This window comes from Indicator indicator, chromosome 11 (genome assembly GCF_027791375.1).
Source record: "Indicator indicator isolate 239-I01 chromosome 11, UM_Iind_1.1, whole genome shotgun sequence".
Taxonomy (NCBI): Eukaryota; Metazoa; Chordata; class Aves; order Piciformes; family Indicatoridae; genus Indicator; species Indicator indicator.
The window spans coordinates 22,879,161-22,904,386 of NC_072020.1; the positions used below are offsets into that span (position 1 = coordinate 22,879,161).

Here is a 25,226-nt window from a genome sequence, read left to right on the forward strand (position 1 = left end):
TCCAACGAGACACCAAAACATATATGCCACTAGATCTCTGTCATTCAAGGCAGCAAAACATTTCCATCTTATAACAGCTTTGGATTCAAAATGTTTTTTTTCTTTTAGAATAAAATCTTTCACAATGTTCATATTTCAGGAAAAAAAATAACAGCTTTTAAAATTAACAAAATAAATGTGGAGAACAGCTCAGGTTCTGTGGCTTCTATAAGGATTTCCATATAAAATAAAAGAAAAATCTGCTACTATGATTTTTGTATGCAGTAGAGAATTTTTTTTCAGACCTTTTTATGGGAAAACAATTTTAAAATAAAATAAAAAAACTGTGGAAATATCATTATTCAATATTCTCATTGACTGTACCTGAAACCTTATTTCATACTATTGGAAGGCAAAAGATTCTGCTTGTGAATATAAAATATTCTTGATTTTATATCAGCATCGTGCGGTGATTTTAGGAATGCAGAAAAATACCTACCAATCCCCTAAACGGTTAAATACTCAATTGTTGTCCAGCAATGATTTTATCTGTATGTTGACCAAGAGTTTAAGCTTGGGTTTGATTCCCTGATATAGACACCTACTGTTCTAAATCAATTCCTACATCCAGTTGTTCCTCTCTCACTTAACACATCACATGGGTCTCAGCTCCCATGCCAGTGACCCACAGATGAACTGCAGCATTCCAGCAAAATTCTTTTCCTGTTTGCTTTTTTTTTAACATCTCATATCCACAAAAATAATTTTTCACCTGCCAAAATGTTTACAAATGTATTTGATAAACTACCTACCAATCAGACAGGTATCTGATGCGTACCACTTACAAAAGCTTTGTCAGATCTCTCCACAAAACATTTAAAACACTTAAATTAAAAAACAAACAAACAAAACCAAATAAAACCCACAAAAAACATATTCCCTTCATTGTACTTGAATATTGCTAAATAATAAAGCAGAACTACTGGCAGTAATTTAAGCAATTCCAAGATCAGGCAGGCTAACAGCTGCATGCTTAGAAATGCTTTCCATGCATTACTGAATAAACCATGTTGGAAGTAAAATCTTCATATACAAGGAGAACTAAATGGGTTTTTTGTGTGTAATAGTAGTTCTTCTATAAAGATGTTTCCTTTGTGACAGCAATCCCTAGCCTAAAGGAAAAGAACATTATGCAATATCTCTTGTGGCATGTAAGCACCTCTGTTCGCGGTCTCAGAGTTTGTCAGCACCAAGGGAAATCTTTATTGCCTGGTACCTGCACCACTTCAATGCAGTTCTTGTTTAAATAATGAGAAAAAATCGTGACATGAAATCCAAGGGAAACTTTACATCTTGTGTAACAACTCCTCCTGTCACCACTACAACATGAATCTTTACTTAACTCTGTTTCAACATGAATGTTTGGAAGGAATGTCGATTGAATAGAGCAGGCAATGTTACAGTAAAACCATTTGTATGTAAAATCTCTGGGTTGTTGGGTTTTGGGTTTTTTTTTTTTTTGTTGGTTTGTTTTGGGATTTTTTTTCTCTAAGAAAAGCTGTTTGCAGCACAGCATTACTTTCAATATCAATATATTATCCTGCAGGACAGGAGAGGGTAAATTCATCCCTGGAGCATCACTAACGAACACTCTGAATTTAATTTCAGGATTCTGTTAAGACCTGTTGGTAGTAAACCACATTGCACTATTGATTTCCTCATCAAAATCAAGCTAAGATTTTTATTTCTGGTATACAAATCTATATTTCAGACAGTATGCTGGGGAAATCAAAAAATAAGACCTTAATTATATTCCCCAGTAGAGCTGCTGTGTTAATTCAGGACAGCACACCCATGTATTTATACAGATGGCCCTGGTGATCGGGTTTGCCATATGAAATCTCTACAGGGAAGCTGGGGAAAGGCAGAACTCCTAGGATATGTCCTCATCTGCCAGTTTCACACTTTGAAATCCCTGGCAAACCCTGATTTATACACCACCAACTGTTTTCCTATCCGATTAGGCAGTTTTCTACTCCAGTAAGCATGTAAAATGGATGTAGCCAAATTTCCACACTGAGCAGTGAAAAAACAATATTTATAGTTTAGAAATAAAACAAGCGAGAGGAATCAGGCCTGTTGGGATCACAAAAGAGTTTCACAGGGGGTGAATTTCTGATAAATCTGGATTGTAGGAATTGGAGGTGAAAGCCTAGTTTTAATGGATACTCCAGTTTAGGCATATTTATATAATAAACACACAGACTTAAGTAATGTGTTTATAATAATTTATCTTGAAGGAAGGCTGTTGTCATTTTCCATTGTTTTACACCTCAACCAGGAGATAAGGTATGAATGAAATTGGTATTTTATATTTCAGTTAACACCTTCACTAAGTGGATGCAATTTTTTTTTCCAAAGGTCCAGTTAAGCCCTGTTGGAAAAGATGACCACATAGAGGGAAAGTTTCAATCAGTTTGTCCACCAAAAATGAGAGAAATCCTACATCAACTGGTTGTCTTAATTGCAGGATTACAAATAGCAGAGCATGGAAAAAGTCACTGTTTCACAGTCATACATCAAGCTAAGCATTTTAAACAAACTCCAGGAGAAAAATTGCTGTACGATTTCAGTATTTTTCAGCAGTTTGACATATACACACTAGCAAATTGCAGGGAAAAATACCTCAGAAAGTAATAAGTCAGCACGCCAGTTATGAAATAAATTAAAATATAGCCAAGTGTAGGTTTTCATCTTCCTCTTTAAATAGATCAAAATATAGCCGGCAGCATACCTTTTTGGTTTTAACAAGTAAATATCTTTCAAACTTTCTGTTGTCTTTGCCATAGCTAATTCACAGAGATTCTCAAAGAATACAAGCCATGAGAAAAACTCCAGAGTCTTGCATGTACCATGTTCAGATGAAAACTTTGTTTGGGTTTGTTTTGGTTGGTTTGTTTGTTTGTTTTTTGACAGAGAGCAGAGCAGTATCTGTAACTTATTTCACACTAATGTAATATCCTTTCTTTCTGACTAACTTTATCTGGGAAATGAGTTGTTTAGATTGTTTTGCAGGATGCAGAATGTATTGAAATGTGCAGAGATATAATAGACACAAGTGGCCTAAATAAAACTCTTCAAGTCAGATTTTCAGTTTTAGGGCTTCTGCAGCCCTCTGCTGCTGAAGTAAACATTTCACAGCTGTCTCTGTATTGCAAGAAGAGTCTTTGGTGCAAGGACAAGAAGCTAATATTCAAACTTAAGGACTTAATTATTAGAATGAAAAAGTGAAGTTCCTGTTTATGTTCTTGTCCCATAGATTTTTCATTCATGGCCTCACCAGTGACCCAGTTTCAACAGGGGAAAGTAAGGTTTTCTTGGCCAGACTGTTGTCCATCAAATGCAAATCACCAGTATAAGCCAATTATTACGGAGCAGCTGCTTTCTGAATGAACAAGATCATGGCTGCTGTGCTGCATATTGAGTTCAGAGCTACTGGGTGGTGCTAGACATTTCACTTAAATTATTTACACAGTTTTTGAGCCCCTCTCTATTCCACAGTTCATTTGAAAGAGAGTAAGCCTGTAATACTTAACTCACTATGTCAAGGAACTTCTGGATAGACTCTGATGCCTAAAAGTGCCAAGGAGTACTTTGATTTAAATATAGGAGGCTCATCCTGGGGCTACTAAGGTGTGAAGTCAGCACTCCTAATCATCACTGAGGCCCTAAGTGCCAAGGAAGGAACTCCAAGCCTCATTCTACTGTTTTTTTCTGATTAAACTGTGTTCAAGTGCAGCCTATGCAGAGCAAAATAGAACCAGCATACTCTATTATGAACACTTCACATTCTCTCTCTTTTGTTATTCTTTTTACTTGACACAAACAAAAAGAAACCAACCAACAAACAAAACAAAACGACAAAACAAACAAAAAAAGGCTAATCAAGAAACCCAAAGAGTTAAATGCTTTACATATATACAAAAATAACACTTTTCTTCCCTCATGCAGGTACTGAAACCTGAAAAACGTTTTGTAGCTATTTCTAGTATTTCTGCTTAGTGGTAGCATTGTTAGCTTGCTCTTCTCTATGCCCTGGCAACTGAGATGATGACAAGACTTTCATCGTGAAGGTTAGTCAGAAAATCTAACACCATTTTGGCAGATGGGCTGGATTGAAGCAGTGAGATCTCTGTTTCTTGGAATCACGTTTGATTTTTTTGGTCTATATTGTATATATATCTTATCTGGACCTAGAAAGGCACTGTCTGCATTAAAGTATTTCTGTGTCCCTAGTAATTATTATTTGTTCTCCTTCTCTCAGCAGGAAATGCTTGAGCTGAGTGTTTATGGCAGGTGAACAATGCACTTCTGAATGACAAAAGCATCAGCTATCAAGAATGGCACCAGAACTTTCTTTTGGAAACCAAAATAGTGTTCTTTATGCAAATTGGTGATTAATTCATTTCCCATTTGATTTAGAATAACTTTTTGGACCTTTGTAACAGTAAGAAAAATTCAGTTCCTGCAAGCCAGTAGGCTATCAGACAATGTGGCCTGTTTCTAGGAACCGCATTTAAATCATCTGCATCACTGAGAGCTGTCAGACACAGCCTTTAACATCATCATAATCATCTCTAATTACACTCATCTTTTTGAGGACTTTTGGCAAAAGCCTCACGAATGGTAAGTTTTTGATCCCTTGCAACCTGACTAGGACCGATGTGTTCACTATTCATATGGTAAGCACATCTTAAATCTTAAAATAAATATATACATTTTTACCTATTTTTCTTAATTTTAGTTGGTTCTCCAATTTCCTTTAATTGCATCATTATTCCTTGTGCTCATATTTTGAAAAAAATAAAGAAAACATAAACGATATTTTTTCTGAATCTGGCCATCTTTTTAGGTAAGAACTGATTAATGTAAGGACTTCAGGATTGGGCCACCACAGCTCACCTGTACTCAGCATGCCCAGATGGGCTATGCATGGCTTCCTGCCACAAAGTGAATTCCTTTTCATGAAATTCTGAAGCCTCCACAATTTCCATCTCAAAGTTTTTCATTAAAAAAGCAGAGCAGAAGTCAAAGCTGAAGTCATAGACAGAAACTTACACAGTATACACTGAACATAAGGTGCAAAATATTTTTTTACAAATACATATACTTCCACAGAAAGTTTCAATTTTACTGAACTGACATTTTCTGACAAAAGCAAATGTATGTTGGCTTGTATCTGTAGCACTTTCATGTCTCTTTTTCTAGCCTGCATGAGGTGTTGCCAAAATTTTTCCCATTCCTTACCTGTTACTCCCAGCTAATAGTAGTGGCACACCATTTTTTTTTCTCCCAGAGTTTGATGAGGTAGAAACACTTCAATAAGGCAAAAAGAGATGCCTTAAGAAACCTAATTCCACGAGTATGGTAAAGGGCAGATTACAGTCTTCCCTTAAATTAGAAAATTAAACACAAACTAATGCATGTCAAAGATCAAACAGGCAAGGAATAATCTGCTCCTGAAATTACCACCATCAGGGATTGATTCAGCTGATACTTTCCAAATACAATTTGACATCTAATAAAAATTACAGCTAAACCAACAGAAACTAATTTCTGTTTTTCACAGGTGTCTATCAGGTTATAAACACACCTAACTTATTGGCTGTAATAAATGCATAACGGAAGGATATAGTTTAATACGAGCCATAGACCTTCCGAATCACCTGTGAAAATAAACTGAAATGGAGTATTTCTGTCAGCCAGTAACTGTCCTGAAACATTCTGTGGCTTCTGAAAAATTAGATTTTTAGTGCTTTTTGACCTTTTTTTTTAAACTCTCCTTATGATCTAGGTGAGAATAGTCTAGTTACAGAAACATTTCTCCCAGACCATTTAAGAGCAGACCTACTGACTCATTCCATTGACCTAAATAGTACTGGATAGGACCAAAAATTATTTTCTCCTGATTTATTGAGGTCCCATCTTAATACACCATTACAGAAAAATGTTTTCTTTGGTTGCCTTGGGGTTGTGGGGCTTTTGTTTGCTGGTGCATTTTCCCCCCTTATTTTTCATTTAACTAAACTATTGAATTTATTTCAGTACCTTAGTGCTACTCAGAGACATTTTAGGAAATCTTTGGAAAATTTCTGATATCACACTGTCATGTACACAATTCACAGAAGCAGAGTGAAAAAAAAAGGGGAGACTTCAGTCAGCAAGAATTCTTGTAATGAGAAAATACAGTTAAATGCAAATGTATAACTTTAGTCACTTAAGTTGTGTTTCCACTGTAGCACACCCAACTTTATTAATTACAGAAATACCTTTCCTGTATCAATAGCCTGTTCTGATTTTATAATAATAAGAAATCTCTAGCACCAAAATAATTCAATAGAATAATATTTATATAGGACTTACAGTGTTTAAAATGCTGTACCATTTCATATAAAAGGCCACAAGCTAATGCATACCAAGTATGGAGGAAATAAGAGTCTAACTGGGATAGAACAAGCAGGTACAGCCTTCACAGGGATACATGAGACACAAGACAAAATAGACCATATGTCTGCTGTGCTGGTTGGAAAGATGGACAAAAACTAATGTAACAAATACTGAAGAAGGTCAAAGTTATAACACAAGAAACTTCTCTTAGCATTGTCTGAAACAACACTGGATACATTCAGAATTAAAGTACAGGAAAGTATCAGGAATCATATTTTGGCTATAAACTTTTGCTCTAGGACACAATACAGAAAAGAAAGTTTCAGCATAGCATGATCATTCTCTTGTAATTACTGAATTCAGTTTAATTCATTCCCCTTGGACACTTCCATATACTTTCATTCTTTGCTATTACTGAAACATCACACATATTTTCCTTTTATGAAACAACAAATTGTGCGCTACTATGATTTTCAGTGCTACGAAAGGAAAAAAATGGCTGTTAAGAGATATTTTTTTTCTTATATCTTAGTAGATCGTCTTTTTCTGAAGCAGAAAGACGTACAAGCAAAAGTTGCAAAGCTACAGTTTTCAAACATACTCAACTAGTCAATATCAGGCCAAACCTTGCCTAGGGATCCATTGATACCGACTAAAAGTAATAGAAATCTTAACACTTCTTATCTAATTCTCCTGCATTTTAGATACAAACTACTACATTTTGTACTGGCAGAATAGGAGTAAGGAACCGTATCTCTACCAGACTATAATGATGCATGCTGCCACCTTGTAACAGCACCCATCATGGGCTCCCATGATGCTGCAGCATGATGAATCTCAGCTCTCAGAGAGTTGGCAGCAGTCACTGAGACAGGATGTTGTTTTCAACATCATCTAAGGTCTGCATCCCAAAACCTCAGTATTGGGAAGCTGCTGGAAACAGACTTACAGAAAAGATTTTCATTTTACTGTAATTGGTGTAAGATAATGAGTACTGTTAAAATTCAGGAAAAGGACCTTTATATTAAAAAAAAAAAAATCGATTCAGGCATAGATTTAAATGGCTAAATTGTAATAGTTGTTGCAAAAAAAAACCCCAAACCCAGTATAATGGTGAAGCATCACATCAATTTCATCAAAAGTATTGGCTAATGTAAATCTGTGTGCCTGTGATAGCTGCTACTATTTCCCTTCTCTTTTCTGTTAGGCTCTTGAGAGCAGGAAATCTGCTAATACATGATGTAACCCTATTTCCATTTTGACATAGTTTTTGACCTTAAAGCCAGACTTCAACATATTGCAGCTGATTTCAGATGTGCTACAAAATCAATAATATCAACGTTAAGAATAACTCCCCTTGTAAACATAGATCTATGATTGGATCAATCGGATCAGTACAAAAGATCCATTGTTTTTCTACTGGCACCATAATTTAATAATAAAGAGTGCTTATCTTTTCATTGAGACTGAAATTCGTTCTTGTTTAGACTAGTGCCTAAACTTGGCACATTGCACATATGCTATGGAAATTCCTTTTAAGCCCTATGAAGGATTTAGCGCTTTAGAGGGACATAGGTAATTCATAAGTCTCTGAAATTCACTTTGGAAACTTTAAACACACACTGTAGCACCAGTGCTGAGATTCATTGTATTACTGCTACAAAGCAGAACGTTAGAAACCTCTCAGCCAAAGAAGAAAGGAAAATCTAGATGATGCATTATTTCTTTGACCATGTCTTAGGTTCCCCAAACTGGATTTTCTTAGCATGAAAAAACAGAAAATCCAGTTGGGGGAACTTAAGGCATGGTCAAAGAAACTTTGCTACCATATAATTTAGGGCATTGAACTGGTATAATTTCACAGAATCACAGAATCATTAAGGTTGGAAAAGAGCTTTAAGATCATAGAGTCCAACCATAACACAACTACCATGACCACTAAACCATATCCTGAAGTGACACATCTACACTCTTCTTGAACACCTCCAGGGATGGCAACCCCACCACCTCCCTGGGCAGCCTGTTCCAACACCTCACCACTCTCTCAGAACAGAAATTTTTCCTAATGTCCAATCTAAACCTCCCCTGGTGCAACTTAAACACATTTCCTCTCATTCTACTGCTAGTTACTTGGGAGAAGAGACCAACACCAGCCCCACTACAACCTCCTTTCAAGTAGCTGCAAAGAGCAGTAATATCTCCCCTTAGCATTCTCTTCTTAAACAATCCCATCTGCCTCAGCTGCTCCTCGTATGACATGCCCTCCAAACCCCTTACCAGCCTTGTTACTTCTTCAAATTTGTTTAAAACATTGTATATTGCTTGAGCTTAGTCCAGTTCTGGCCAAGTATTTGATATCTTATTGTATGCCTTTCCTGCTTGGACGGTATTGCAGAGTGTCAGATGTCTATCAATGATTTTAGAAGTGTGCCCAAGAGAAGTGAAATTTCAACAACAGAAATTTGCTATTGGGTCACTCCAAGTAGTTTTGTAGGGTTTTTTCTTTTCTTTCTTTCTTTTTTTTTAAAGTATTTTTATTTTTTTATAGGAAAGACACATAAAAGAGAAAATTAAAACTGTAATTTAGCAACACAATCACCTAAAATAGCAGGTAAAGAAAATAAAACTGTTTCCAAAATTAATTGTCCTATAGATCACATAATGAAACTACATAAGGAAAAATGCATCTGTAGAGACAGAGTAATCAAAGGAATACGTGTTGTAGAGATAATTAGCTGGCAGCCCACTGGAGGTAAGTGAGAAATATGCTACTGAGATATAACATGAAATACCTTTAAACACCTTGACTGCAATGCAAAGGAGATGGAAGAAGGCTGTTCAACTACCTGATAAGTGTGGGAAATGACTTACTAATTACAGTGGGCTACTAGCTACATATGTATGTAAAAGAATATGATCTATGCTCTCACAAACCACAAGTAAATTGGTGCAGTCATAAACGAATAGTCATCAGATAATCAAAGAACATTTTTCACCTGAGAATTACTTGCACTAGGAAGGAAACAATATCTGACTTCACTTGCAATTCTATATGATTTTTAAGAAGCACCAGGTTCTGAATATTTCCCTTAAAATATTTATCTGAGAAATGAAATCAATTCAGTATCTGCCAAAAATGCTTAATAATCCGTCAAGTCAGGAAAATACAGCATTAAAATAGGAAAAAGCTTTGATTCCTCATAGTTTGGGTGGGTTTGTTTTTGTTTTTATTTTAATTTAATTGGGACCAACTGGCCTCATTGCTTGTTATAAATGTAGCAATATATATTCAGACAAAAAAAAAGAATAAAAATGAACAGATGTTTCTCCTTAAAGAAGTCAGACAAAGATTTTTCTTACACAATAAATCAACTGCTAGTACATTTGCAGGACACTGCTGCAGGCTAACTCTTTAGGTATGGCTTTAAAGCCTGGTTTACCTCTGTATGAATCCAAAACTGGTAAAGCAGATTGAACTGTAGATGAACAGCAAACACTGAAGGAGGAATGAGAAGAGCCATGGGCAAGTTGAAAATCTGAAAAATGAGAGAGAGAATATCCATTAGTGATAGAATTCTAAACTTGTGACGGTTACCCAAGTACTATTTCATGAGCTCAAAGTACTACAGAAGGTAAGTGCCTCCGTAACGCAGACATTACATAGACTACATACTGATTGTTGTGTTACTACTAGATGTGCTATAGCAAATGAGACATAAATGGATGCAAAAGTGATTTCCCAAAGGTCATACTGAACAAGTAAGAAAATCAAGTGAAGAACTCAGTAAACCTGAGATTAGATGTTTATTCTGTGTACTATATGGAGCAGACAGTAACATTTCCTTGACACAAAGGGTTCACTTACAGGGTAGAATTATCACAGAGTAAGCAAGGTGTGAATTTACAATACCACAGCTTTTCCATCTGAACTCCCTGTGTGAGAACCATAAGGTCAGGGCAGCTTACTTGGCTTTCAAAGTTAATTGTAAATTCTCACCCTAACTTCTTCACTGCATGTCCCTTGAAGCCTCAATATATTGCTGAATTCTAAAGTTGTGCTAGTATGAAAACAGTGTCAGAAAAATGCTTAGGAAAGCCACTTACACACAGACAATGTCCCAGCAGTTTCACAATTATACACACACAGAAATGTCTCAGGAATGTCACAATTAATTGCTTAACTGTCTCTGCAACAGAATAAGACTTCCAAGAACTTCATGTTTTAAGTCCGTCTGCTTTCTTCAGAAAAAAAAAGGGTCATCTTTCCCCCTCCCCGCCACCTGACACTGTGTTATATTAGCTGTATTAAGAAGTTAATTCTTCCCTAAAATACACAGAATTTTATCTAAACCAAAAATTAGCACAGGTACCAACAAAATGTTACGTTTCCTTAGCACTCAGGAAAATATAGGTAGTGGATAAGAGCTCCCTAAGAAACACAGCAAAAATTGCAAAATTCACTTTCAAGTTCTATTGCTCTCTCCAGAAAAAAAAAAAAAAAAAAAAAATCTTTGAACATCTGAGAAAACAACCTGATAGCCACAACAGGCCTCCTGAGCCAGGAATTCCTTTAGCGGAGGTCTGCACATAGCATTTAATGCTAATATTCCATAAGTTTATATGCAAGAGTCTACCTGATAGGTAAGATGTCACACTGGGGCTGTGATGTGACTGATGCTCTTGAGAAAAATCAACACAGCTACGTCTCACTGTCATAAGGCAACTGAGGTCCTGCAATTCCAGCTCTCTCCAGGCTTCAACACCAGATGACAACTGGAGCACTAAAAAGAAACCCTTAAGTCACTGCAGTATCACCTGGTAGGGCTGGGACAGCTGTGATTTCAAAAACTACTTTCAAAGGCTTCATGGATCACAGCTGCCCCACAAACTGCACCTGGGGCATTTCTGGTTTAATGTCTTGGAAGTTCTTTTCCAAGAACAAAAAGAATTCAAAGGTGGTAGAAGGATTATGCTTCTGAAACTTGGGGAAAATAATGCAAACAGCTATTTTATTTAAATCACAGAATCATAGAATCTGTCAGGGTTGGAAGGGACCACAGGGATCATCTAGTTCCAACCCCCCTGCCATGGTGGAGGTCAGTCTGATCCTCAAGGATGAAGTGTTTGCCTAACATTTATAAAACAAAACAACAAGCAGACTTGAAAAAAGTCACAGCAACTCTCACTTAGGGTGGTGACAGTAAAAGCCCGTAGAGGGATGTGGCATTTAGATGAGAAAATCTGGAGTAGACGTGGGCATGAGACTTCTTGAAGAATTAAAAACACAGATCATACTGCCTTGTGCAGAAGACTACTGAACAGAATAGTGACTTTCAAATCTGAAATACTCCATGCTCTGAAATACAAATATAGTTGAAACCTCCCATATCTAGATGAGTCAATCCCTTTTCTGACTTCCTTTTTCTTCTTCTTCTAACCTGGACATTTCTCCGTATTTAAGTACTAAAAGTAGGTGAGCTACAAAAAAACAAACAACAACAAAACCCCCAAACCAAACAAAAAACAAAAAAACATAAACATCCCCCCCAAAAAACCCCACAAACAAAAAAAACCCAAAACCCAACCCAAACACAAATCAAAACAAAAAAACCCAGCAAACACGACAAAACAAAAAAAAAAAACCACCACAAACTGAGAGAGATTTGTCCCAAAAAAGAAAGAAGGCTGCCATGTTGCTTCTCAAAGGTTAGCCTACAGAGAAGCCAAAGAAGAAGTAGGACATACAGCCACATTTAAGTAAAGCTAGTGCAGTTTTCTTTTATTATTGATTGTACCTGTCTAATGGCATGATAAGAGCAGGAAATGTTTTAAAGGAATGGAAAGGAAGTTGATTTTTAAAAAACCCAAACAGATGGTTTTCAGATTATTCATGGAAGTGGTTGCAGGATTGAAAGCAGGGTTCAAAATTATATACTTTTTCCCTAAAAATATCGCAGGCAGTTCGATGGTATTTATAAATGAATCAGAGAGCAAAAAACCATCATCTTCCTATTTATTTTTCAACCTATTTGTCATAATGAGTATTAGGATTTCCCTGATTAGTGGTGAAATAAGGGAAATTTTATATAAATCTACAAGTAAATTTGAGACAGACAAAGGAGACTGCTTTCTTAACTGCCTTGTGTCTCCTTGCAGTGTAAGCTTTATTTAGCACAGAAAGGATTTCAAAGATCATTTACAGAAGCAGAAACCATAGAGAGGAATGAAAACCTCTCCCATACAAAAGATTTGGTTTCTCCTATTTGTGGGTCCACTGAAACAACACGATTGATATAATACTTTTGTTTAAAATCATTAAATAATTTTTTCACTGGAAATGCCAATTCATCAGATCAAAACATTTCATGGGAATGTACCACCTTTCTCTCATCTGCAGAGGAAAAGCTTTTCTGGATCCAAGACAGAATTTCCAGTCAAAATTGGGAAAAAGTAATAAAATGTTTATCACACACAGGTCTTTTCCCACCTGCAGATTCAGCAACAGAGATTGAGAGAGAGCCACAATAACCGATAACCTGGTGGGAAAGGCACACAGCAAGGGGTTTGAGGGATTCACATCTGCAGCTGCTGCACTGCATCTATGTGCCTGCACATTTAAGGCATTGCCCCTTTTGAAGGGTACTGTTGCACACTCTCTGACATGTGCATGCTCTACCTTTCTCCCTCTCATTTTTAAGTAACATCTCATAAACGTTTCCACTACGGAAAAAAGAGAAATTTCAAACTCCTGAGGTGAAGCAGGAGGGCGGAGCTTCTTGCTCTGCCCCCCCCATTTCCGCGCTGGGTCTCTGGGGCCACCTGCCGCTGTAGCCATGGAGGGGCTGCAGGGTGCAGCAGGGCAGCTGCCAACAGCTGGTTCGTGCGGGCTGTGCTTCTGTAAGGGTTCTGCAGGAGTTCAGGATGCAAGAAAAACACATCCCTTACAGATCCCAGACCTGGCAAACTCCTCAGTAGATAAGTGAACTTTGTGACTCTGCTGAAAAGAACAGTGTTACTATTCCCTTTCCAGATGTATATATAGATGTTTCCACTTCTTTGAAACAAAAAAAGCATAATTCAAACCTTTATCTAAATGTATAGTCTAAAGCTATCAAATTATTATGGATCTAATATCTGAAATTAAATCTTACCCCTGGAGGAAAGTTGAGAAGCAGAACAGTAAGATTTAAATCGTAGCTTTTCAAGGTGCATATGCAAATCTCTCAGAATTACACTTCAACTAAGCCTTTCATCAGAAGCAAAAACGTATATAGCATGAACTTGATACTTTCTCCTTTAAAAATAGCATACATCTTTTTCCCACAAAATGGGTTTCAAAACCGTCCCACAGTCTTAACAGTAGGTCTGCCCCTTCACTGGAGAAACAGAAACACTGTGTACAAACGACATGAAGTAATGCACATTTGGTTCCAAGTTCAGGAGTACATCTCACGCCAGTGATTGTACTTCGAGCATGTTTTTCTATTCTCTTTCATTACACATCTTTTCTATCAGCTCAAGCACAACCCACACAGATTAATATGCTGATTTATTTATCTTACAACATTTAACTTAAAACACATACAGAGCTGGCAGCAGAACAGTCCCACAATCCCACACCATCCACCACAGCTTTCTCACAGCTCCCACCAACACTGGATGTCAAACTGCATTCAACAGTACGCATTCAGCAACATCAGATCATTCCAACAGATTAGCTGAAGACTTCAGAGTTTCAGCTTTGAGGCAGATCCATCTATGGGGTTCTGGACAAGGCTGGCACCCCAAAAAATTAGGAGTGCTAAAACAATTAGCAATAATTGTGTTCATGCACAGTAAGGCTTTAGGGAAAGAAAACTGGCATTTGTCTCAAAAGTTTTGTGGGGACACAAACCAATATTTACATTAACAAAATCCTTGCCTAGTACCAAATATTTGGTGAAGAAAATCACTGCATACAAAAGTACTACAGATTCCAAGGTTCACTTCCCTTTGCTCAAAGCAAATGAATTCTAAATGCACATATATTATTTGCCAGGCGATACCAGTGTGGTCCTGAGGATGGTCTTCAGAATCTAAGGCAGCTAGACATCTTGGCCTCCCTGAATATTTTATGGTCTCTGAGGTATTATCCTGAAAATCATGCAGGCAGACAAAGTGCTCAAGCTCACACCCATATGTACACACAGGCTTTTTGTCTTTTTTTTGAATTATTGTTTTTGTTAAGCATTTGCACATATGGTCCCAATGGGTAAATGTGCAAAGGTTAAGTCTTTAACATGGCAGTATTTACATAGGAAGCAGAGTTGTGACAGAGATGCATCCCTTCCGCTATTGTTCATTATGGTCATTTAAAGCTGAGGCACTCCTGCCACCATCAGATGATTGTTTTCTGAATAAGAAAATAACAATTTACATAGAAGACTTCAAGAAACAAGTCTAAGAAGTAGTATCTGTTTCATGACTTCTAGAAAAATGAAGCATTTCTCTGCAGCCTAGCACTTTAACTCTTTTTAATATCATGGGCTGTTATGAACAACAGGCTAAGTCTATGCTCAGTTCTGTGAGCATAAATCTAGAACAGCTTTACTGAAATTAATGGAGTTACATTGGATTTGCATGTGGTGAGCATACACTATTGGCTTTGAGTCACTTGCTGATAGGCTAGTTGAGATTGAAAGAAGACGGTGGGTTTCCTCAACCACCAGTGTTACAGCCCACTGAAGAAGGGTGTCTACATATATGCATATATGTTATATATACAAAAATACATTGAATATTGCTTTTGAATGCAAAAAAAATCTACTTTTGAAGTTGTTACTTAAAAACAACAAACAGACAACAACTTTAAAAAATCAAATTACAACCTGAGTCAAAAGAGAACAGCAGTTATCTTTGGCCCCAAACTACACACTAAAAAACATGTTACATTTGTGATTGTATTTGGAAAAACATGTTTTTAAATCTGTAAATGACTACTCAATTTATATTGTATGTGTATACAACTCAGCATTTAAAAATAAATTGTCTGAAATAACACTAGGCATACTGACTGCACTTACTTGCTGAAGTACTGACACATGATGTGAATGAGCAGAGAAAAATAAACACATTTGCATGTTGAAAGCATTCAGCAATGATTTCTCTCCTTGCTCCTTTCAGTTACACAGAAATATCCTAGCATATTCTGATCTTTTCCTGTATTTATGCATGAATAATCACAAGAAAAAAAATTGTCCCATTTTAATCAGTTATGCAAATATAAATGGAGAGTTATAACTGGCCTTCTTAAACTTAACTACTGTATCTCTTTTCAAGTTTGCTGTAAAAACATTAATGGCTGTATTTTTAAAGCTTATGATTCTGATTCTTCAATTTCAATTTCTGTGATTGCAGTGTCAAATATCTTTAAAATCTATGTTTCTTCTTCAAAGGGCAATAAACACTATGTTTTCACTTTTACAAAGTTGTGTTGATATTGAGTGTCAAATCTTATGCAACTTACCCAGGAGGTATATTTTTGCAGTACAGATTGTCTCAAGGCTGTGAATAAGTTGTAATCTTCAGAACTATGATGTATTTGGTGCGCTGCCCACAGTATATTAACCTCTGCAAAACACAATTTCTAATGAGAACAAAGCAATATTTGTTGTTCCTTTTTTCTTAAGCTAAATGCAACAAGTCCCCCAGCTTGCACTTTCCTGTTTTACTATAGAAGAGCAGGTAATAAAACCCAGTGCTCAAAGCAGAATTTGGGTAGGCTCACTTTCATGTCAGTAAATGGACACAGGTCATTGTAACTTTCATGCTGAGGAAGGCTGTGGCAGGAACTAAAATAATTGTTAGAAGAGCAGAAGGATGTGTGAAATGAGAGCTAAATAGAAAGCCTGAGCTGAGTACTGATAACATGAGACAGTGGAAGTTCTTTTATGGGGTTCAGAAGGACAAGGACTGAGGACGCTTTAATACCTGCATTTGCTTACTGAAGTTGTATTTCAAGACTAAGAGCACACAAAAATCTTGTGCTTTGAATTTGAACAATTGAACTGATGTCTCCTGTTAGGCTTACAGTTTTCTGGAACACCTGAATCTTGAAGCCTACTTGTACTACAGATCACAAAACACAGCTATTGCTTGCTCACCAGTGACAATTGGGGGGGAAAATGCTGCTTGCTGGGAACTCTGGACCCAGCTGAAAGAGGACCGTGCCTCATGTTACAGACCAAAAAATGTTGCTGGAATAGGGACAAAAAACAGTGTCAGCCCTGTCTCATGAAGGAATGACACCTTTAATGCACTGCAATGAAGAATATTCCAAGATCCTGGTTGCATTTCAAGGTATTCTCTCATTAAGTACAGATCTGGGTGGCCCCTCTGCATTGTGTATTGATATCTGGGCAGTCCTGAGTGGGAGGGTAACGACAGAAATGTTCATGACCATCAGATGCATAGCTATGAGGATAACCTTAATCAGAGAAAAATGAGAAACTGGGTGGTTAGTGCAGCCTAAATAATGCCTATTTGGCATAAACTGAAATTTAAGGTCACTTGCAATTCAAGGGATAAAGTATACACAAAAACCTCAGCTGGTTACAGAAAATAAAAGTTAACTGGCTGGCTGCCAGCCGTACACTCCTGTTGCCACTGAGTTGCTTCATGAGAGCAATTAGAAAAGTGCCTTTAGAATAATTTTCATGGAATTATCTTATAACATGTCTTTTAAAGTCTGAAATTATCTAGTGCCAAGTTTATATCAAATAATTTAGGTCTGGTGATAAACTGTACTTGCAATGTAAAGTAATGCCAAAAATTTCTCTTAATGAATCTCAAGAAGCCTTCACCATTTCAGGATACTGGATAGTCTTGTAAGAGGAGATAACAGTCTTGTATGCTAGAAACCAAGAATTTTATATCTATGAATTTTGAGAGTTACATAATTTCCATGACAACATCATTTTTGAATGTTCTCTAAGCCCTTGCAAATCCTTACAATTGCTGAATTAAAACTGTAATTCCAACGATCATAACACTACACTTAATCTGAGAATTCTTCCTTCTTTAAAGGCATTTGTTTGTGAAGGAACAAGTGTTCACTACATCAAGAATTAGTGATCTCCCTCAAAAAAAAACCCAACAACACCTTAATGAATCTCTAATGAGCTCACTAGGAGATGAATTATTCAGGTGAGCTTCAGTACTCAACAATAATTTGTATCTGAAATGTTTTCTAAGACCTCAACAGAAGCTAAATGAGTGAACAAAGCATCTAAAAAGGTGGAGGTTAAAGACCTGTCTCCTTAGTTGTTTTAAAAGCATTTACTTCCTATCACAAACTGTGTGTAACACAAGCCTCCACTCAATGAAGTACAGCTGTGCAAACAGGGTACAGTAACTAGATCTTACTTCTTTCCCTCAGTCATTTTTCAGCATTGTGAAAAGTTCAAGGAAGGGAATCTATGATGATTTTTACAGTCTACTCTCACTGTAGTTAAGGTCAAATGGTTTTCAAAATGAATTACTAAAAAGGCATTTTATTAGCATTCATTTTTCAATTAAACTGCCTGTTACACTAACAAGAATATAGAATAATGTAACTGAATATTGGTTAAGTGTTCATCTTTCAGATGTGTGAGTCAGCTTAAATGTTCTATCATTCAAAAATATACCACAGGAATATTATGGGCATAAACAAACAATTCTGTCACAAGTAATTTAACTACTAAAGCTATTTCTGACTTCTGTTACAGCTAAGTAAATTAAATCCTACTCTTTACTCCTATTCTTGCCAACATCAATGGCACAGACTATGTTAAATTCCTTGGCTAAACAAGCATAGTTGATGGCTGGAAATAATTTTTGTCTTAAAAATTTATCTGAAGAAACTGATCATTGATAGCTTTTTATTTGAAGCAAAAGAATAACATCGTGAATAAGTGTGAAATAGATCACCCCAACACTCAGTTTGCAACCATTCGTACATTAAAAATATTACAATCATAACACTTAAAAGACGTCTCAGTTCAAGTACTCTTCAAGGAATACAGCTGACTGCTCAGCAACTACTCGTGACAGAAACTGAAATATATGTGTCTATAGAAGGGTTGTGGTTTCACTCTTTCACTCAGGATGATAACTTGAAGCAAAATGAGGAAAGTCATTTCAATGGGAATCAAATACTAAAAGATTCTCTCACATGCACTTCCTCATATTTATTATAACATAACGATCAAAAAAAAAAAGAGAGCAAGACCAAGATATGGCAAATTCCAATACATTATTGTTTAAAAAAAAAATAAATCTGTGTAGGAAACAGGAAGTGTTACTGCATTTTGCAGAACCATGAGAAAAAAGTAGGTGATAGAATTGGACACGTCAAGCAGACAATGCTCTAATGGAATTTTTCATGTTACCTAAGTCAAATGTGATTGCTAAATACAATTTAAATAATGCATAACTGCCACACACACATACACAACCCCCCTGTTTTTGATTCAAGAGGAGGAACATCATAGAATCATAGGATAATTCAGGCTGAAGAGAACCACAGGAGGTCTCTACTCCAACATCCTGCTCACAGCAGGACCAGCTTTAAGTTCTTAAGTTCCACATAGTCCTCAAAATCAGCAAAATGGTAAAGATCTGCTAAATTTTCTGTGAATAAAAAAAGTACTTCTTTGCACACAGATTTATAAAACTTGAATCTAAAATAAAGTAGAAAAAAATACACAATATTTAGAAATGCCTTCATATGATGAATCACATAAAGCTTCCACGCTCTTTCAGTCAGCACTGACTGTAGCTAGAAGAACAACTCAGCATGTACTTAAATTTAAATCTTCATTTGGACTGTTTTTCATTCTTACAAGATTAGATACCTTCAGTATTCAGCAAGGAACTGAACTACACTTCACCTCGCTACAAACTTAGGAGACAGAAAAATTACTGTTTCAGTGACATGGATTACCACATTACAATGAATGATGCAAAGCCAAGCATGTGGCAAGAAACCCCTTGCCCACAACATGGTCCCTGCTGGCCCCGATGTGGAAACTGCTGCTTCCCAGAGCAGCTGTAACCCACAGTGCTTCTGAGACACATAACCAGTGCTGCATTTACCTACAAGCAAAAGAAAAAGGATCATCTCATGGGTCTACTTCTCTCCAGGTCAACTGAGGAAAGAAAAACGTCCTGGGAGGTAAATCTTCCATTCATTCCTTTTCTTTGCATTTCAACTTTCTCTAAAATAGTAAGCCAAAGAAGAATACATACTACTTCAGTACTTTTTCCACCAAATTGTTAGCTTTGCTTATTCACAAAACAACAACTGACTACTTACTACCTTCCTGATTTTTCTAATTGCTCTGTTCTGTTGATACTTCTGAAATGTTCCAATAAACATCTTCTCATGAGACTTTTTCAAAGTCTCACTCTGTGATGGATTATACTTACATGGGATGAAAAACCACCAAGACAGAGCAGCAGTTAAGCTTTGTTACTGAGAAAGAGAATTACAGGATTTTTTTTTCCTGAAAGTCAGCCAAAAAATGTATTTTGGGACACAGAATGGATGCCTTTATTAAAATTGGGAAATCACCCTAGAATCAATTCCACCTCACAGAAAAACAAAAATCTAGCTATACAGATTAGTTGTCATCTCTGCAACAGAAGTAGATATGATCTGCAAATGACCCTGCTGTCTAGTCTGTCATGGTGTAGTCCTTCTTGTTACTCTTCTGATCCAACTTTGCTTTATGCTTTTTTGTTTCCATGTTGTTCAATAAGAATTGAAAGGTTATTTGCCAAAAGACCTTTCATTGGTTTTCTTTGCCTTTCTTGATATTAGAAATATAATTCTTATAGGAACAAATTCTTTCTTCAGTTAAGCTGATGTAAGCATAGCGCAGTGCAGGTTTAATGAGAATATATACCACACACAAAGAAGCATATATAGAGCACATATATATATTTAATGAGATACATTTTTCTTACACTGTGGCCTTGGCTACAGTGAGTGATAGCAGTTAGTTTGTATTCTCAGGATGATCACATAGGTAAATAAAAAAAGTAATTGTAAAAATATCCAAGTTCAAGTGATGAATTAGACTTGAGATTCAATAAGGAGCTTCAAACACTTAACTTTCTTCTTCTGTGCATTTTTATTGAGAAGTACCTATGTATGCATATACCTGACACAAACCAGTTCTCACCATCTAGGAAGCAGGAGTGTTGCTACTGCTTAGAATAATAGGAAAAACAGATGTTAGCCTTTGCTCCAAGGGTTTGTGTGTCAGGAAAGTGGAACAATTCAGAAGTACTTCTTCAGCCTCAGGACTATCTCTTCCTTTTTTGTCATATTGCAATGAAATATATTGTGGTATCCAGGTAATTCCAGGGTAGGCAATCATATAGAATGTCACACAGCTAGTGTCAGTAAATAATGCTACCATGAGATGTTCTGCAATCACAATCCAGCAGCTTAACTAGGAAATTTCACTAGGCAGTCAGCATCTCCTCCTTCCATGATGAGAGATGTGCTTTTCTATGCTTTGTTCAGCATTATCTCTGTTTTTCAGCCCTCTTCTTAAATTACTGTATGTGGTCAGCAAAATATTTACTGAGTGGGCTAACTTACAATCATGTAATACATGGTATATGCTCCCATGGCTTACAAGCCAAAAAATTGAAGCAACCTTCTATAAAAACCTGCCTCCAGAATCTGTGCACAAGCCAAAACCTCCTGCTTGATCTGTTGCCATACCAGTTGAAAACACAAAACTGCTCCCACACAAAAAAATCCACAGTAAGATCTGCAAAACTTAAGATACAGAATGGTCTAGGGAAACGTGGGAAGAGTCAAGACAAGCTAAAGCATTACATATGCTACCCAGAACAATCAGGCCAGATCACATCCTCTCTTAGCAAAAATCCAGGGGACTGAGAGTTATACTCAGATATATTTCTGAATCTGTAAAATATTTATGATATCATGTGGCTAAGAAAGCAGAGCTTGCCTAGGTCAAAAGTAATAGTCCTTTCAAGCAATATATGCCCTGTGTTCTTTTTTCTAGCGTCCTCATCAGCACAGGACAACAATGGGAAAGCCAGAAAAAAGCTGCAGTGCTCCTGAAGGTATAGTCTTTTCTAGTAGGTGTAGTTCTCTCAGCAGCTAAACTTATTATAAACCAGTTACATCAACGTAAAGAACAAGAGCCTCAGTTGATTACATTTAGGACAGTCCTAACCCATGACTTTTCCATACAGTTGCTGAGATTTAACAGCCTCTTCCACACATGCCATGGAAAACCACAAAGGAATAAAGGTTATTAGGTAAGAATTCAGAAATTAATTCACAATGACTCAATCTCTGACATCATAATTTTAACAGAAAACGAATGCACATTCCTTTTTGGGGAAAGATATTGAGAAGATAAATGATCCAAAGCAGTTTTAGCATGCAAATATTGGGTTTGGACACTTACACAAAGACAAATAGGAAACATACAAAAGATAAAGAAACACACAGAAGGAATGAAGTTTTAGTAAAGTGCATATATGTAACCTCTGGAAACACTGGAGTATTTGGCAAGTCTTCCAGTATCCAGCAGGTCTCCCACAAAAATTCTGCTATATACCAGCTTGCCTGACCACCTGTTTCCAACACCTTCCCAAAGCCAATTTTTCAAGTTCTCTAGCTGCTTGGATCAGCTCTGCAGCTGGTTAAAGGGTTGCTTTCCTAAAGTCTGGATGATCTTTGAAGCAAAGACCTGAGTCTTTGGATTGTGAGGAATCATTACAACAGCAACTGTTACACTGGCACTTGTCTCTTCCATGGGTGTAAAAGGCTTGATTCGGCTACTCTGTTTCCTAGTTGTTCTGGCTTTCATAAAAGATTCTCTAGGTGTAAGAGTGTGAAAAGAGCTCTGATTTGCCAAAAAAAAAAAAAAAATTGATGGCAGTTTCAAGGATAATTAAATAATAGCACAGAATCCTCTTTCTGAACCCAGTGCCAAGCCCAGTCAAGAGTTTTCCAGCAATACTGGGCTTAAGTTTCCTACTACCCTTTCTTCAGTGAGGTTTCCTACTGGTTTTAGCAAAGTTTATCCACCTTACACCCCCACAGTCTCTTGATTGACACAGTATATGTTAACTTCTGCAGCTCCTTGATGTAACAAGTTTTTGCAGCACTTAGCTATTTTTGCACTTTTTTTACTACAAAAAGGAGCATATGGCTTATTAATTGCACAACTATGAATCAATCTATTGGTAAAATTAAAATACAAATATTAAAATAAAAACCTGTAACCAATTTCTCTGCAAAGAAGGACCTCAGCAGCTGGTGCAAAGTGGCTCCTACAGACCTGTGCCATTTTGCACAAGCTGCAGGCTTGACTCAGACTTCTCCAAGTAGAGCCAATTACAGGACTGGCAATATTTGGTTCTAAGCATTTGCCAACCTGTTCAATAGAACGTGGTGTTACTGAACAGTGACATCACACTGTTGTATAAATATGTGAAATACATTAACTATGACCAAATAAGCACTCTACTCCTTAGCTTGATGACAAAGAGAACTGGGATTAACTTAAAAAAAACAAACCCAAACAAAACAGAAGGCACCAAACAAAAACCCCAAAACAAAGGAAGAGTTACTCAGATGACCCATAGTTACTTTACTTCCATTATTTTATTTTATTTCCCCAAAAGTGTATTGTCTTAGCCACTGAAACATCATCTTACACAATTTGAGAACATATTAATCTTGGACAATCTTAGAAGGAAACTGCTGGAATGAAATGGGTAAAAAGAGAAGATAATTCTCCTTTTGTTTTTCTGATGGGGGAGCTGGGGCAAGAGCTCTTATTCTCCTGTATTCTGGGCTGTCTCTACAAAAGATTGATGTCTGGTGTCACCGTTAGGAAGTGCAAACTGTTCAGCTTCATTGCAATCTATGTCCTCATCCTCTTGCTCTGCAGGATACCACATACTTTGGCAGGAAAAATTCAGATGGGAAGCACTTTAATGGCAAGAATGGATGCCAGTGAAACCTTTTCCCACAATGTTCAAAACTCTGAATGTCTATATGTTAAAGCAACATAAAGCTGCAGGATATTAGCAAGAAAACAATAACTGATACTAACTCAGCCACATTAATCTTACTCAAAACAATAAACTTAAAGAATTCTAAGGAAATACATACACACAAAAATAAAAAAAAAAAAACCACAACCCTGGAATGAATTAAAGTCCTCCCACTGAAAGGCATAAATACAGTTTTTAAACAAACAAAAAAAAATATCCACAGCACCTTGATGTAACTTTTACCTTGTAGGCTGAATTCTTGCATTCTTTTATTTTTTTTGGTTCTTCATGTTTCCAAGACAAGTACAGTAACAATTAACACTGGTAAGTCTACAGTTATTCTGATGTAAAAGAAGAATTAGCTCTACACAGCTTTCTCTTGCAGAGTGTTTTAGATGACTTAAGACAAGTTCTTGAATGAAAGATGTGTGGAAATGCAGACTAGATTTGCAAAGAAACCTATTGAAATTTAGCGAGATATCAGGAAAGCCTGGGGGACATCAAGACACTGCCTCCTTTAAAGAAACTTTTGAAATATTCTAGAAAGAAATATTTTCATCCAACTTTCACCCCACTCCCTCACAGATTTGCAAACCATAGCAAAAGCCAGACAGATACTTTAGGCAATGCACATGAGTTTTGTACTGTCTATAGACATGATCCAAAACTTACTGAATTCAGTTCAGAAACATCCATTAACCTTAACAGACTTTGAAACTTTGAAATGAATTATATATTATACCATTCAAAACAAAGGCAGTTAACCCTCTGAAGACAAGTTCAGATATTTAGTCAGATTGCTCATCCATATTTGTTTACACGTTTGTTTTACAAATGTCAATTTTTTTCTCTGTGAAATAAAAAGAACCAATACAGTAACAGTTAATTGAACAGTGATAAATGCATTGTATTTGGCAGTTATGCTTCTTATTTACAACATATGTGATTCATAGAAAAAGTAATTTGCACTTCCACAGACTACATTTGAACCAGAGTTGCCAGTACTTGTACTCCCATTCTAAAAGCACATAGCTACCCATAGCACCCATCAAGTAGTTACCTGTCGATGCATCTACCATACAACAGATTGGCTCAGGACACTATTAAGCATGTAGAAACTTAAAGAGCCTTTTCCATTTATTATTATTTCTTTTTCCCTCCTAAGAAAAAGGACATGGAAGCGATATAGACAGATAAGATTAGATAAAGAGACCAGAACACAGGAAGCTGTCAAAGCATGTTGCTTCAGCTGAAAGGTGAAAAAGAAAGGGGTGGTGTAATCTTCCCTCTGTATCCCATCAAGCTGGGATCCATCTGGTAAAGCCCACCCCTAAGTGTGGCAGTTAGGACTATCCAGAGGATGCCTCTAGCACCAGAATACTATTTTCAAGGGTTTCTCTCCCACCAGTCCCCATCCTGTCCCTTCATCAGGGAACACAGATGTACCTAAATCAGGTCTTTACATTGGGCATACAGGTAGCAGCAGTATGATCAAACATATTCAGCAAAAGGCATGAAACAGCCTTTAAGAAAGCCTTTAACTTTAGTGTCCATTGTTACTGAAGCCATTTCTTGAGCTTTGACCACCAGTCACAGGAGTTACTTTATATTCCTCTTTCCCAAAAATATTAATGATTACTAGCTGAAGAGTGGTGAAGCAACATGCAGTACAGTTTCAGGTAGAGTTGATTTCAGTGTTTCCCATAAGTTTTGGTAATGAT

General features: G+C 36.7%; 1 protein-coding gene across 1 annotated transcript in view; it reads right to left on the minus strand.

Moving 5' to 3' along the window:
* Positions 1 to 25,226, minus strand: part of AGMO (alkylglycerol monooxygenase) — a 182,965-nt gene that overhangs the window by 91,278 nt on the left and 66,461 nt on the right. The window contains exons 4-5 of the mRNA XM_054384821.1: positions 15,932 to 16,035; positions 9,867 to 9,962 (exon numbers count right to left, since the gene is read on the minus strand). Of these exons, the coding sequence (XP_054240796.1) occupies positions 9,867 to 9,962; positions 15,932 to 16,035 (200 nt within the window). The remainder of the gene's footprint in view (positions 1 to 9,866; positions 9,963 to 15,931; positions 16,036 to 25,226) is intronic.